A 16,805-nucleotide genomic window follows, 5' to 3' on the forward strand; every position below is an offset into this window, starting at 1 on the left:
CACTTGACAACAATGCAAGTGTCAAACAACGTGTCAAAAATTAGTGTACAAATAGCAATGTTCAATCGGTAAGAAACTTGCTACATGAACACTATGGTGTACACTTCAGTTTACACTTTGCCACGTGACATTGTCCTGTTAGATAGTATTAATTTTAATTAATTTTCCCACCCCATTGACACTTACGACAATGCAAGTATCAAACAACATGTCAAAAATCAGTGTACAAATAGCAAAGTTCAAACGGTAAGAACCTTGCTACATGTACACTATGGTGTACACTTTAGTTTACACTTTGCCACGTGACATTACCATGTTGGACAGTTTAAATTTCAAACAATTTTCCCATCCAATTAACACTTGAAAACAATGCAAGTGTCGAACAACGTGTAAAAAATCAGTGAACAAATTGCAAAGTTCAATTGGTATGAACCATGCTACATGTACACTATGTTGTACACTTTTGTCTACACTTTCCCACGTGACATTATCTTCCTGGACAGTTTAAATCTCAAACTATTTTCTCATCCAATCGACACTTGACAACAATGCAGGTGTTAAAGAACGTGCCAAAAATTAGTGTAGAAATAGCAAAGTTCAATCGGTAAGGACCTTGCTACATGTACTCTATGGTGTACAATTTAGTTTACACTTTGCCACGAGACATTACCCTGTTGGACACTACAAATTTCAAATATTTTTCCCATCCAATTAACACTTGACAAAAATGTAAGTGTCAAACAACGTGTCAAAAATCAGTGTACAAATAGCAAAGTTCAATCGGCAAGAACCTTGCTACATATACACTATGGTGTACACTTTAGTTTTTACTTTACCACATGACATTACCCTATTGGACAGTTTTAATTTCAAACAGTTTTCCCATCCAATTTACACTTAACAACAACACATGTTTCAAACAACGTGTCAAAAATCAGTGTACGAATAGCAAAGTTTAATCGGTAAAGACCTTGCTACATGTACAACATGGTGTACACTTTAGTTTACAATTTGCCATGTCACATTATCTTGTTGGATAGTTTAAATTTCAAAAGGTTTTCCCATCCAATTGACACTTGACAACAATGGAAATGTTAAACAACGTGTCAAGAATCAGTGTACAAATAGCAAAGTTCAATCGGTACGAACCGTACAACATGTACACTGTGGTATACACTTTAATTTACACTTTACCTCGTGACATTACCCTGTTGTATAGTTTAAATTCCTAACAATTTTCCAATCCAATTGACACTTAAAACAATGCAAGTGTCAAACAACGTGTCAAAAATTAGCGTACAAATTGCAAAGTTCAATCGATCAGAACCCTCCTACGTGTACACTATGGTGTATACTTTAGTTTTCACTTTGCCATGTGATATTACTGTGGTTGACAGTTTAAATTTCAAATAGTTTTCCCATCCAATTGACACTTGACAACAATGCAAGTGTCAAACAACATGTCAGAAATTCAGGTACAAATAGCAAAGTTCAATCGGTATATACCATGCAACATGTACACTATGGTGTACGCTTTAGTTTACACTTTGCCACGTGACATTACCCTGCTGGACAGTTAAAATTTCAAACAATTTTCTAACCCAATTGACACTTGACGGCAATGCAATTGTCAAACAACATGTCAAAAATCAGTGTACAAATAGAATAGTTCAATCGGTAAGAACCTTGCTTATTGTACACTATGGCGTACACTTTACTTTACACTTTACCACGTGACATATCCCTGTTGGAAAGTTTAAATTTCAAACAGTTTTTCCATCCAATTGACACTTAACAACAATGCATGTGTCAAACAATGTGCCAAAAAGCAGTGTACAAATAGCAAAGTTCAATCGGTAAGAACCTTGCCATTTGTACACTATGGTGTACACTTTGGTTTAAACTTTGCCACGTGACATTACCCTATTGGATAGTTAAAATTTCAAACAGTTTTTCCATCCAATTGACACTTGACAACAATGCAAGTGTCATACAACTTGTCAAAAATTAGTGTACAAATAGCAAAGTTCAATCGGCAAGAACCTTGCTATTTGTACACTATGGAGTACACTTTAGTTTGCACTTTGCCACGTGACATTACCCAGTTGGACAGTTTAAATTTCAAACAATATTCCCATCTAATTGACACTTAACAATAATGCAAGTGTCGAACAACGTGTCAAAAATTAGTGCACAAATTGCAAAGTTCAATTGGTATGAATCATGCTACATGTATACTATGGTGTACACTTTAATTTACACTTTGTCACGTGACATTACCCTATTGGACAGTTTAAATTTCAAACAGTTTTCCCATCCAATGGACACTTGACAATAATGCAAGTGTCAAACAACGAGTCAAAAATCAGTGTACAAATAGCAATGCTCAATCGGTAGGAACCTTGCTACATGAACACTGTGGTGTACACTTTAATTTACACTTTGTCGCGTGACATTGTCCTGTTAGACAGTATAAATTTCAAACATTTTTCCCACCCCATTGACACTCGGCAACAATGCAAGTATCAAACAACGTGTCAAAAATCAGTGTACGAATAACAATGTTCAATCGGTAAGGACCTTGCTATATGTACACCATGGTACACTTTAGTTTACACTTTGCCAAGTGACATTACCCTATTGTACAGTTTAAATTTCAAATAGTTTTCCCATACAATTGACACATGACAACAATGCAAGTCTAAAACAACGTGTCAAAACTCAATGTACAAGTAGTAAAGATCAACCGGTATGAACCTGCTACATGTACACTATGGTGTACACTTTAGTTTACAATTTGCCAAGTGTCATTACCTGGTTGAACTATTTAAATTTCAAATAGTTTTATCATCCAATTGATACTTGACAACAATGCAAGTGTCGAACATCGTGTCAAAAATCAGTTTGCAAATAGCGAAGTTCAGTCGGTAAGAACCTTGCTACATGTACAATATGGTGTACACTTTGATTTACACTTTGCCACGTGTTTTTACCCTGTTGGTCAGTTTAAATTTTAAGCAGTTTTCCAATCCAATTGATATTTGACAACAATACAAGTGTCGAACAACATGTCAAAAATTATTGTACAAATACCAAAGTTCAATCGGTAAAGACCTTGCTATGTACACTATGGTGTACACTTTAGTTTACACTTTTCCATGTGACATTACCTTGTTGGACAGTTTAAATTTTAAGCATTTTTCCCACCCAATTGATACTTGACAACAACGCAAGTGTCGAGCAATGTGTCAACAATCAGTGCACAAATAGCAAAGTTCAATCGGTAGGAACCTTGTTACATGTACACTATGGTGTACACTTTAATTTTCACTATGCCATGTGACATTACCCTATTGGACAGTTTAAATTTCAAACAATTTTCCCATCCAATTGACACTTGACAGCAATGCAAGTGTCAAACGTGTCAAAAATCAGAGTACAAATAGCAAAGTTCAATCGGTAAGAACCCTGTGACATGTACACTGTGGTGTGCACTTTAGTTTATACTTCGCCACATGATATTACCCTGTTGGACAGTTTAAATTTCAAACAGTCTTTCCATCCTATTGTCACTTAACAACAATGCAAGTTTCAAATAACGCGTCCAAAATTAGTCTACAAATAGTAAAGTTCAATCGGTAAGAACTTTGCTACATGTACAATATGGTGTACACTTTAGTTTACACTTTGCCATGTCACATTACTATGTTGGACAGTTTAAATTTCAAACAGTATTCCCATTTAATTGACACTTAACAACAATGTTAGTGTCGAACAACGTGTCAAAAATTAGTTTACAAATTGCAAAGTTCAATTGCTACGAACTATGCTACATTTACAATATGGTGCACACTTTAGTTTACACTTTGCCACGTGACATTTTCCTGTTGGACAGTTTAGATTTCAAACAGTTTTTCCATCCAATTGACACTTGACAACAATGTAAGTATTAAACAGCATGTCAAAAATACGTGTACATATTGCAAAGTTCAATCGGTAAGAACCTTACTACACGTACACTATGGTGTACACTTTAGTTTACACTTTGCCATGTGACATTACCTTGTTGGACTGTTTAAATTTCAAACAGTTTTTCCATCCAATTGACACTTGACAACAATGCAAGTGTCGAACAACGTGTCAAAAATTAGAGTACAAATAGCAAAGTTCAATCGATAAGGACCTTGCTACATGTACACCATGGTGTACACTTTAGTTTACACTTTGCCAAGTGACATTACCCTGTTGTATAGTTTAAATTTCAACTAGTTTTCCCATCCAATTGACACGTGACAACAATACAAGTCTAAAATAACGTGTCAAAATCAGTGTACAAGTCGTAAAGATCAACCGGTATGAACCTGCTACATGTACACTACGGTGTACACTTTGGTTTACACTTTGCCATGTGTCATGACCCAGTTGGATTGTTTAAATTTCAAACAGTTTTATCACCCAATTGACACTTGAAAACAATGCAAGTGTCGAACAACGTGTCAAAAATCAGTGTGCAAATAGCGAAGTTCAATCGATAAGAACCTTGCTACATGTACACTTCGATTTACACTTTGCCACATGTTTTTACCCTGTTGGACAGTTTAAATTTTAAACAATTTTCCCATCCAATTGACACTTGACAACAACACGAGTGTCGAACAATGTGTCAAAAATCATTGTACAAATAGCAAAGTTCAATCGGTTAGAACTTTGCTACATGTACACTATGGTGTACACTTTAGTTTACACTTTGCCGCATGACATTACCCTTTTGAACAGTTTAAATTTCAAACTGTTATCCCATCCAATTGACATGTGACAACAATGCAAGTGTCAAATAACATGTCGAAAATCTGTGTACAAATAGCAAAGTTCAATCGGTAAGAACCTTGCTACATATATAATATGGTGTACACTTTAGTTAGCACTTTTTCGCGTGACATTACCCTGTTGAACATTTTAAATTCCAAATATTTTTCCCATCCAATAGACACTTGACAACGATGCAAGTGTCAAACAACGTGTCAAAAATTAGTGTACATATAGCAAAATTCAATCAGTAAGAACCGTGTTACATGTATACTATGGTGTACAATTTAGGTTACCCTTTGCCACGTGACATTACCCTGTTCGACTGTATAAATTTCAAAAGTTTTCCCACCCCATTGACACTCGATAACAATGCAAGTATCAAACAATGTGTCAAAAATTAGTGTACAAATAGCAATGTTCAATCGGTAAGAACTTTGCTACATGTACACTATGGTGTACACTTTAGTTTACACTTTGTAATGTGACATTACCTAGCTAGACAGTTTAAATTTTAAACATTTTTCCCATCCAATGGACACTTGACAACAATGGAAGTGTCAAAAACTGTGTCAAAAATCAGTGTACAAACAGTAAAGTTCAATCGGTAAAAACCTTGTCACATGTACACTATGGTTTACACTATAGTTTACACTTTGCCACGTGACATTACCCTGTTGGACAGTTTAAATTTCAAATAGTTTTTCCATCCAATTGACACTTGAAAACAATACAAGTGTCAAACAACGTGTCAAAAATCAATGTACAAATAGCAAAGTTCAATCGGTAAGGACCTTGCTACATGTACACTATGGTGTACACTCTAGTTTACAGTTTGGAATGTGACATTAGCCTATTCGACAGTATAAGTTTCAAATAGTTTACTCATCCAATTGACACTTGACAACAATGCAAGTGTCAAATAACGTGTCAAAAATCAGTATGCAAATAGCAAAGTTCAATCGGTAAGAACCTTGCTACATGTACACTATAGTGTACACTTTAGTTTACACTTTGGCAAGTGACATTACTCTGTTGGACAGTTTAAATTTCAAACAGTTTTCCCATTCAATTGACACTTTACAACTATGCAAGTGTCGAACAACGTGCCAAGAATCATTATACAGATAACAAAGTTCAATCGGTATGAACCATGCTACATGTACACTTTAGTTTACACTTTGCCACGTGACATTATCCTGTTGGACAGTTTAAACTTCAAACAACTTTCCCATCCAATTGACACTTGAAAGCAATGCAAGTGTCAAACAACGTGTCAAAAATTGGTGTACAAATAGTAAAGTTCAATCTATAAGAATCTTTCTACACATACAAAATGGTGTACACTTTAATTTACACTTTGCCACGAGACATTACTGATATGATCCAGGAGTCGAGGCCGATGAAGGAGAGTGGAAGACGAGATCCGTTGATAGTCGAGGGCGGACCAATGACATGATCAAGGGCAAAGCAAGTGAAACAAGCGATGGGATTAATTCAAGAGTTTAGGATTAACCCAAAAGAAAGTTGAACCAAAAAATCCAACAAGAAAGACGCTTGAAAGACCCCTTGATCACACAATCCAAGAATTAAATCCGGTTGTTTGAACGCCACAAGTTAACACTTGATAAGTTCGAAATTGTTCAATGAAGAAGGATGAAGAGAAGACAATACGACTCACTTTTAATTCATTATCAAATATGTTAAAGGTTTTTACAATTGAATGAAAACTCCTATTTATATTAAACCTAAAAACTAGGTAAAAATCATGCAAAAGTCGATCATAATCCCAAAAATATGGAAAAGAATAAAAAACTAACAAAATATAGAAAATTGCCAAAATTAGAAAATTCACCAAAATTTTTTGTCTATGCGATCGCGACGTTCATTTCTATGCGGTCGCATAGTTCAAGTAAGTTTTCCCCTTTGAGTTCCGGTAAGCTTCCATACGATCGCAAGCCTCATAAGCCTATGCGGTCGCATAGGCTTATCATTTTCCTTCGTCTTCGGCCTTCGATATTAAATTGATCCAAGTTATTTGGCCTTCGACCTGAACATGAAAGTTGCTCCATTTTGAGTTCTGAACATGGTTCCATCAACGGTTTCTTGAACGAGCAATCCCATTGCTTGTTTCACTTGCTTTGCTCTTGATCGCGTCATTGGTCCGCCATCGACTATCAACGGGTCTCGTCTCGCACTTATTTTCGTCAGGCTCGACTCCCGGGTCATATCATTTCTTTATTTTATTTGTTTCCTTTAATTTAATAAAATAATCTTTATATATTCTTCATGATAGTATGACATTCGTTCAATTGAATTAAATATTTTTTAAATCATTAGCATTTATATTTAATAACTTTATAATAAATTATTTCTATTTTTCTGTGACAAATACTATATTTAATTTTTTGTAACTTTCATTTATTTTATTTGTTAATAAAATAATATTTATATATTATTTATTTAATTTTTGTAACTTGCCTTTCTTTTATTTGTTTCATTTAATTTAATAAAATAATCTTTATACATTCTTCATGGAACGACATTCGTTCAATTTGAATTAAATATTTTTTAAATCGTTTTCATTTATAATTTAATAACTTTATAATAAATTATTTCTTTTTTCTACGATTTCTTTTATTATATAATATAGTACTTCCTTTAATCAAATGAAAGTGAACTAGTGCGTGAAAATGAAAAAAATCAGTGAAACGACGTGTGAAAATACTGAGATGGCCTGTGAAAATAATGTTACAGTGTGATTGAATATAATATTTTACTGTTGTCAAACAAATTTCAAACTAGCTTTGAAAATTTATGTGACAAAAATGAACAGTAAACCTCAGATTCTCTCTTTTAAAACAAGGAGGAATGATTTTATCTTTATCTAGAAAATGACTTTTTTTTTTATTAGAATAAGATTTCTTCTTTATTTTGGGTTGTGATTTTACCTATATAAGGTTTTGTACACTCTTCAATCATTGATTTCAATCAATTCAAGATGATTATATGGTACCGACATTGATACTATAATTGCTGTAGAAAAGTATGTGCAAGTTAAAAACCCAATACTTGTTGATCCCTTATACATGGAAATTGACATGAAAACAAGAGTGATGAGGAAAAATATGAAAAATTGTAGAGAATAATTTTATTGTATTGAATTGATTGAAATTGACGATGAAAAGTATATAAAGCCTTAGTTTATATAGGCAATCCTTAATCTTACAAATATAACGAATTTAAATTAAAATCCTAAAAGGACATAAAATAAAATCATAATATAAAAAAAAAAAGAAAAAAAATCATATTCTAAATTCTAATCAAGAAATAAGAAGAAATCATATTCTAAATATAAAAGAGAAAAGAAAATATTATTCTAAATAAGAAATAAGAAGAAAATGACTAAAATCAATCCTATTTGAAATGGGTCGTCCTACGTAATGATCAATTATCAAGTTGCATACTTTGTTGTTGATAGTGCATCGCGTTTTAAAAATCTTGTCAAACACCAATATTAGTATCAGAGTAAGCTTTTCCCCTTGTTTTGTTGGCCACCTATGGTTGTCGAAGCATGCATCCTCACAATGACAATTGAAGGATTGTAAAATTACCAACCTCAATCGAAGTTGAAATGAATGATGGATATATTCGAAGGTGTCGCTAACAAAAATTTGTAAAACTTGACTACTATGAATATTAGTTGCTGCGACAAGTCAAGAATACGACAACAAAATATGCAATATTATAATAGATCACAAGAATAGTGAGAACATTGTATCCAAAGCATTGATGAGAACTTTTAATTAAATGACCCAAAAAACCCATCTTGCTATTAAGTTCCACATGTTAAAAAGGGCGAAAAATTCAAATTATGGAGTTATGCAAAATTTTAAATTCTATTGGAAAGTACTACAATGATGACATTGCGTGTAAAGCGATAAAAAGATGGATTACTGTCATGTCTTTTTGGGACAACTATGGTACATGATGTAGATGCTTATACATAGGCCAAAATAACAACTATGTTTTTTGGTGATATTATAAAAAGATTGTTCTGTTTTCATCTTATGAGCTATTTGTGAAATACCAGTGTAAACAAAGAATACAAAAGCTGTAAGATGATTAGAAGGTTGTTACCGATCATGATACTACAATAGAGATAGAAGTAGAAAAGCATGTACAAATTAAAAACCCGATACATGATCCCTTATACATGAAAATTGACAATGAAAATAGGAGTAAGATGAAAAATATTCTGATGAAATTACAATTGAATGCCCTAAGATCGAGCCGCACTTTGATGATGAATAACTTAAAGTTAAGAAGTGTCCAATGGAAGAAAATGGACCAATCACGAAGGAACCAAAGGTGAGATTTATCAAATTAGGAAAAAAAATTTTGTTGATGTTCTCTCCGATTCCAATGCCAACGAATTGCATAAGCATAAGGAAAATATGGACAATGTGGATTTCAGTCCCCTACTTGTTCTTCTGTATTGTAGATTGAAATAGCACCAATAACCTCCATCGAGAATGGATTTAAGGATGAGAAATTGAACATTACTTCGTTTATTAATGAATGTCACGTAGAAAGTGTCCATGAGAAAAAATATGCAAGAATGAACAAGATTGATTTCATTCAATGTAATTAAGGAGAACAAAGAGATGTACATTTGTTCAACATGTGATGTGGCAGAAATTTTTGAGCATTTCCTTTCAATTGATTGATTTTCTTTCTTCAACCATGCTCGAGGACGGGTTTTTCAAGTAAAAGAGTGGTTTAGGACAATCATATTCCAAATATAATTAATTTTATCTCTTTTGCTTCTTATTTCTTATTTAAAATAAAATTTATTTTTCTTTCTTGTTTAGAATAAAATTTCTTATTTCTTTTATATTAGAATTTTCATTTTTTCCATTTTAGGGTTTTAGTTTAGCGTCCTTATAATAGTAAGATTATAAAATTATTTTGCCTATAAAAATAAAGACTTTGTACACTATTCAGTTATTAATTTCAATCAATTCAATTTAATAAAATCATTCTCTAAAAAAATTTCTTATTTTTCAACTTCGATCTTGTTTAGAATTCCCTTTCTGCTTCCGCATCATAGCACTTAATATTTTTATTTCTTTTATATTAGAATTTTCATTTTCTTTCTTTTTTAGGATTTTGATTTAGTTTCCTTGTACTAGTAAGATTAGAAAATTATTTCGCCTATACAAATAAAGGCTTTGTACACCATAGTCATTAAAATCAGATCGACCAATCAACCCAAGAACTGTCAAATTGGATAGTGGTCTAATCCATTGCTCTAATTGGCACGCTGAGCAAGCAAGCTAGTCAAAAATTGATTGAATTGCTCAATGCACAATCGAAATTTAGAAGAAATCGAAATCGAAATCGATTCAAGGGTGAACCGGTTTGTTACAAAATCAAGGGTAAAATCTTTTCTTCAATATGCAGAGGCAGATATTCAAACCTAGGCATTTGTAGTGAAATATTACATCTATAACCATTATAACAACAACTAAACTTGCGTCATAATAGTGAACTAATACATATATATTTTATATTTAAAAAAAATTGTTGTGTTTTGTTTTAAAAAGCATTTTATAATTAAAATTACAATCTAGAAATGACCCACCAAGTGAAACACGACCCGCTGACCCAATGAGTTGACCTGATAACTATGTTGTACACTACTCAATTATTAATTTCAATCAATTTGATATAATAAAATTATTATCTAAAAAAATTTCTAATTTTTCAACTTTATTCTTGTTTTACGAGTTCTAATTCCACTTCCGCACTTTAGCACATATAAAATTCTATGGGTTAATTTCACAAACGATCACTGAAATTACGCGAAAATTACAAAACGATCATTGAAGTTTATAAAACTTTCAGTATTGGCCACTTAAGTTTCGGGCGGTTATACTAATGGTCACTTAAATTTAAAAACTTGCAGAAACGGTCACTGAAGTTACATGTACTTTTTTAATTTTTTGGACGACTTTTGCAGCAACTTTTGACCACTTTTGACCACCGATACCGCCGAATTTTGACATAGTTAGAAAGCCCACAATATCCTCTTCAATTACCACCAAAAATCCCTTGTAACTCCAAGAGATTCAACTGGAATAAACCCACAAAGTTGGCTACCCAAAAAGGATAAAATTTGGGCAGATTTTTTCGATTACTTTTGAGGCAACTTTCCAAAAACTTCTAACCACCAATATCGTCGGATTTTGATATCGTTGGAAAGTCTACAATGTCCTCTTCATTTACCACAAAAATCTTCCCCAAAATCTAAAGGATTCGACCGGAATAAATCCACAAAGTTGACTACCCGAAAAGACGAAAATTTGGGCAGATTTTTCTATTTTTTGAGCGACTTTTGGGGCAACTTCCGACCACTAAGACCGCCGGATTTTGATACTGTTGGAAAACCTATAATCTCCTCTTCAATTACCATCCAAAATCTCCCCATAACTCCAAAGGATTCGACCGGAATAAACCCATAAAGTCAGCATCCCAAATCTGGACAAATTTTCTCCTTTTTGGATAGCCAAATTTGTGGGTTTATTTTGGCTGAATCATTTGGAGTTTGGGCGAGATTTTGGATGGTAATTGAAGATGACATTGTGGGCTTTCCAATGGTATCAAAATTCGGCGGTCTTGGTGGTCAGAAGGTGCCAGAAAATCGCTGCAAAATTCACCCAAAAAAATCAAAAAAAAATGCCAAGATTTTCAATTTTTTTGGATGAATTTTGCGGCAATTTTCCCGTCGAATCCCTTGGAATTACGATGAGATTTTGGATTGTAATTGAAGAGGACATTGTGAGTTTTCCAACGGTATCAAAATTCGACAATATTGATGGTTGAAAGCGGCCGAAAAGTTGTCCAAAAAATTGAAAAAATGCATGTAACTTCAATGACCGTTTCCGCAAGTTTGTAAACTCAAATGATCGTTTCTGAAAGCGCCCGAAACTTAAGTGACCGTTCCTAAAAGTTTTAAACTTCAGTGACCCTTTGGGAAGTGAACCCAAAATTCTATGGGTTTATCTATATACAACCACTAAAACACAATATGCGATGCTATGTTTAACAGTAGTATCGCTTCTCACAGCCAATTCCAGAATATCATACAATGGTATAACACCATAAACAAGGTGAATACAGAATATCTTAAACTATCCACATGTACTTACACTGATATAACAAATTAAAAAAAAAAAAAATATTCCCACACATGTTATAAAACTATTTTTCATAATTATATGCGCTAAACCAAAAAAATGTGCTTGTAAACTTTCATCCATTATTTGGAACACTTACTTCTCTCAAAACTTTCGCAGCATCCTCCGGGAAAACAGGATTTATGTAACACCCTGTCCCCATCTCAAATCCCCCCACACCACTTAACTTGGGCACAATCTGTAAAAACCAGTGAGTGGAAGGTAATTGTGAGGGGTTGATCTGAAGTGGAGCAGTGTGAATCATGAAATTGAAAGGCGGGTTGTTCAACTGTGAAGACATCTTCACAAACATAAGTTTTAGTAATCCTCCAAGATCCACTGCCTGTATTATTTGAAAGTCAAAAGTACTGCAAGTTATTTATTTGAAAGAAAACAGAAACAGTTAGATATTGCAAGCTCAGGTGTCCACTAAATAAATATATCTAAGTATGTCGCATTGTTTTCAAGCATGTAAGAATTTTTAACTAATTTTGATAGTTACGAATTACTTTCAAAATAAGTTACAGATTCTCAAAATAAACTATGTATTTCAACTTTGTCCAACAAATAATTTATTAACTCTAAAACTTAGTTTGCTTATAAGAAAATTATTAGGCTTAGCCGAACATAAACTATATCCATCTTTAGAAACAAATAAGCTTCATCATTGACAAAATTAAAACCTTTCAATGTCTATCTCACTTCTTCATGATAATAATAGAGCCATCACAAATATGGCAAAACTCAATGGTCGGAAAAGAATCCGCAAATACCTTGTCGCTATCTAGCTCATGAAAATGAGAAGAGTGATATCGAGGAATAGCCCATATCTCAAAAGGGAAAGTTGCAGCAAATGGAACAATCGACAGGAAATGGGTGGATTCATCAATCAATAAATGGTCCGTCCGGACTTGGCAGAGGCTACATTTTCCTGTCTGCTCAAAGAATTCCTTCATGCTTTCAATGCGTGAAGACACCGCGGAAGGAACAACAGGAAGTGCCATTATCTGACTGTGTGAATGACTCATCGATGCACCAGCTGATGAACCATGATTTTTGAACACCTATACATATGAGTAATTCAACAAAACAAATCGCCTCAACTAAAAATGTTAGAGGCTATTTCTCTACAGCAAGTGGAAAATATAGGGGAAAAAACCTGAACATATTTGATGGAATCCAAAGTGCGAAGCTGGTCAATTCTGGTCTTGTAAGCGAGGAAGACATCGCCTACCTGAGCCGGAGAAAGATCGGCCAAGTGAACCGTGTGAACTGGCGACTCGATCACAACGTCGTGAAACCCGAACCCAATCACAGCCACGTCGCCGCTACATTGACCGGACTCGGAAGGGCAATTTGGAAAATTGAGTTCACGGTTGAGAGCAGGGTAGAGGTTCTGCATGACTCTGATTTGCCAGTCGGACGTGGAATCGGGCGGGACCCGGAAAATCTCCGGCGCACACTCGTGCTCGTGGCCCACGCAGAAGGGGCACTCAGATCGGTTGTTGGAGTTCGGATTTAGGTCTGAATTGGACTTGAAGTCCGAAGGTCGCCGTGCTCTCGCCGGTGAGAATATGATCCACCGGTTGTGGATAGCGTCTTTCCGGATCTCGGGCCTCCGATACGTTGCTTCTGCAGCCATCACGCTCTCCTCGCTACGGCTCTCCTTTTTACGTGTATTCACCACTCCCGTGCAAGAGGACCCAGAGAAGTTTTATGCCGCAATGAAATTTTGGCACAAATAGTGTCTAATCTTTGTTCTTCATACATTTCTGTCCCTAACTTTTACTTTTGACTTCAAATTCTTTGAGGATATCATGTCTTTGATTGCAAGCATAAAATTTGTGTGAAAAAAAGTTCTATGCAGTTGAAAATTGTCAATTAAATGTATTGATTGGTTTAAGGCTTGAGATACTTGTTTGTGTCAAGGCTTGATGATGCGAACCCTGTAACAATATTGACTATGAAATCCAGAACTAGATTGTTAGAATCTCAGAAAAGCCAATTAAAAGGTTTGAGAGTTTGAATCCGAATCAATGAACCAAGAAATCCAACAAGATCGAAGTTTGAAACACCCCTCGATTACACGATTAAGATCCGCACCCGGATTGTGGAACGCTACAAGTCTACAATTCTTGATAAGTTCCAATTGTTGAATGAAGAACGATATGAAGAAAATTGCCTCTTTCTTAGAAATTCTTAAAACAATGTAAGGTCATGTTTTACAATGGAAATAAATCTATTTATATGTAGAAAATCTAGAATAAAACTCTTAACCTAGCTTAAAAACGGAATTAAAACTCTTAAAAGATTACAAGTATCAAATAAAATAAAAGTCTAGTCAAATAAGGAAACTCGTGCGCCCCAAGAAATTTCTGCTAGGATTTCCTTTTATGCAACGGCATAGAAGAAAGTATTGCAGTCGCATAGAAGGTTTATGCGACCTTGCCCAAAAACCTTCTTGGCTGCATGCGATTGCATTCATGGAGTAACTATTAGGTTGCATAGTTACTTGTCTCGGCCCTTTCTTCGTCCACTTGTATCCCGTTGATCCAAATCATTTCGGCTCTCGAACCCAACATGGAAGTTGCCTTGTTTTGCGTCCAAAACATCATCCCATCAATAATTGCTTGAATGAACAAACTCATTGCTTGTTTTACTCGCTTTGCCTTCGATCGCGTTATCGGACTACCTTCAATTATCAACGGGCCTCGTTTCGAACTAGCCATCTTCGAGCTTAACTTTTGGATCACATCATTCCCTCCCTCTTCAAAAGGATTCGTCCTCAAATATGTACCTACATCAAAGAGAGAGAGATCAGACACATTAAAAGTTACTAAAACATTATATTCACCTAGAAGGTCTGGCTTGTAAGCATTGTTGTTGATCTTCACAATGACTTGAAATGGACCGTCTCCCCGTGGTTAAAATTTTGACTTCCTTTGCTTTGGAAAGCGTTCCTTTCTGAAATGCACCTAAATCCAATCTCCGAGTTTGAATGTTACCCTTTTCTTGCCTTTGTTCACCTACGATGCAACGAGCTTGCTTTTGTTTTCAATCTATAACTTAACCTTTTCATGGTGTGATTTTACCAACTCTGCTTTTCTTTTACCATCTAGACTTCTACGCTCATTCATAGGTAATAGAATTAAATCCAAAGGGGTTAGTGGATTAAAACCATAAACAACTTCAAAAGATGAAAAATGAAGTAGTAGAATGAATAGCACGATTATAAGCAAATTCAATGAGAGGTAAACACTCCTCCCAATTTTTCAAGTTCTTATTGATCATTGTACGTAAGAATTGAATCATAGTCCTATTGACTAACTCAGTTTGTGGGTGCCAAGTTATAGAAAATAACAATTTTGTTCTTGATAAGTGTGTTTTTACACACTTATTTAGCTCACAAACATGACTTAAATATGGACAAAGTAGTTGAATTGTGACTTAATCTTGTTAAATTCATGCAATGTAGGTGTTTCTATGGAAAAGATGGAATTAAGAAGAAAAGAGCCAAAAAAGGACCAAAACGGAACAAAGCGATAGTTCGGGACCAAAGGTACAAATATTGGAAAGTTGAGCTAAAGTTCAGAATTAGAATGAAAATATACCAAGTGTGAGATTGAGGACGATAAAAGACGATTGGAGGAAGAAAGAAGTAACATTGGACTGAATTGAAGAAAAGTGAAAGATGAAGGACTAAATTGCAATTAATCAAAAGATGAGCCGAGCAAATGATCAAGGAATTGATTGACCCAAACATCAATTAGGAGTCAATATGTGATAATGGAACAAAGGAAAGAAAGAAAAGAGATCAAGAAAAGAGAAAACGGAGTTCAGGGACCAAAATGACAAGGTTGTAACTTTACAACCTTGCGGCCGCATATAACTATACCATGCGGCCGCACATGGTGTTGCAGGGTTTTAATTGAGCAAAAAAAATTGAACCATGCGGTCGCATGGTTTAACACCATGCGGCCGCATGGCCTTAATTTCGAAAAAAAAATCTGAACTTCCGTTTTTAATTGAAACTCTTTCGGGGCTCCGTGAGGATATGATATAAAAGCCAAAATTCATCAGAAATAGGGTAGAATGTCCAGGGAGAAGAAGAATATAACTTTTGGAGGCAAGGAACACGAACTTGAAGCCGATTTCACAAAAATTCAAAGGGGTTTTCAAGGTTTTATTCAAGATTTTAGATTTTAAGAACTTTCATACGGGTGTTATTCTTTCTATTTATTAATTTTTTTTTTCTGTAATTCTTCTAGGCTAAGTTTTGAATTACTAGGTGATCGATGAACTTTTGTTTGTTATTTTAATTCTATATTTCATGAATTTAATATAAAGACTCGTTGGATAATTTGATTGATTTACATGCATTAATTTTCTTCCGCAATTAGTGACCAATGATTGTGTGAGTGTTGATGACTTATTTCTTACATTCGAGAGAAGTGGAATAGGTTCGATAAGGTGTAAATTAACATAGGGTCCTATAGGGGATAGAGATATACCCCTATGCTTTATGCAATTCTTAAATTGTTCACAAAAATACATGCATTATTGTATGTTTGCATCATCCATAGAGATATGGACGGGTGGTGTGCAAGAGTAGGTCTAATATATATCGAGAGAGTATATTGGATAGAATTAGGAATATTGAATTGGCAAATTTTCATCGAATCATTAATTTTATGAAATTAGGGTTTTTATAACTTCAATTGGGGATTCGTGATCCTAGTGACTTTAGTTTGGTTCATT

At 34.4% G+C, this 16,805-nt stretch overlaps 1 protein-coding gene across 1 annotated transcript; it reads right to left on the reverse strand.

Annotated features, from left to right (window-relative positions):
* Positions 1-11,942: 11,942 nt before the first annotated feature.
* Positions 11,943-13,747, reverse strand: LOC111373524 (ADP-glucose phosphorylase-like). Its single transcript, XM_022996064.1, has 3 exons — positions 13,207-13,747; positions 12,821-13,111; positions 11,943-12,390 (listed from the first exon to the last, which is right to left on the reverse strand). Exons 1-3 carry the CDS (start codon positions 13,687-13,689, stop codon positions 12,124-12,126), a joined length of 1,041 nt encoding a protein of 346 aa, XP_022851832.1. The 5' UTR covers positions 13,690-13,747; the 3' UTR covers positions 11,943-12,123.
* Between the last annotated feature and the right edge of the window lie 3,058 nt (positions 13,748-16,805).

Source organism: Olea europaea, unplaced genomic scaffold, assembly GCF_002742605.1.
Source record: "Olea europaea var. sylvestris unplaced genomic scaffold, O_europaea_v1 scaffold1139, whole genome shotgun sequence".
Classification (NCBI taxonomy): Eukaryota; Viridiplantae; Streptophyta; class Magnoliopsida; order Lamiales; family Oleaceae; genus Olea; species Olea europaea.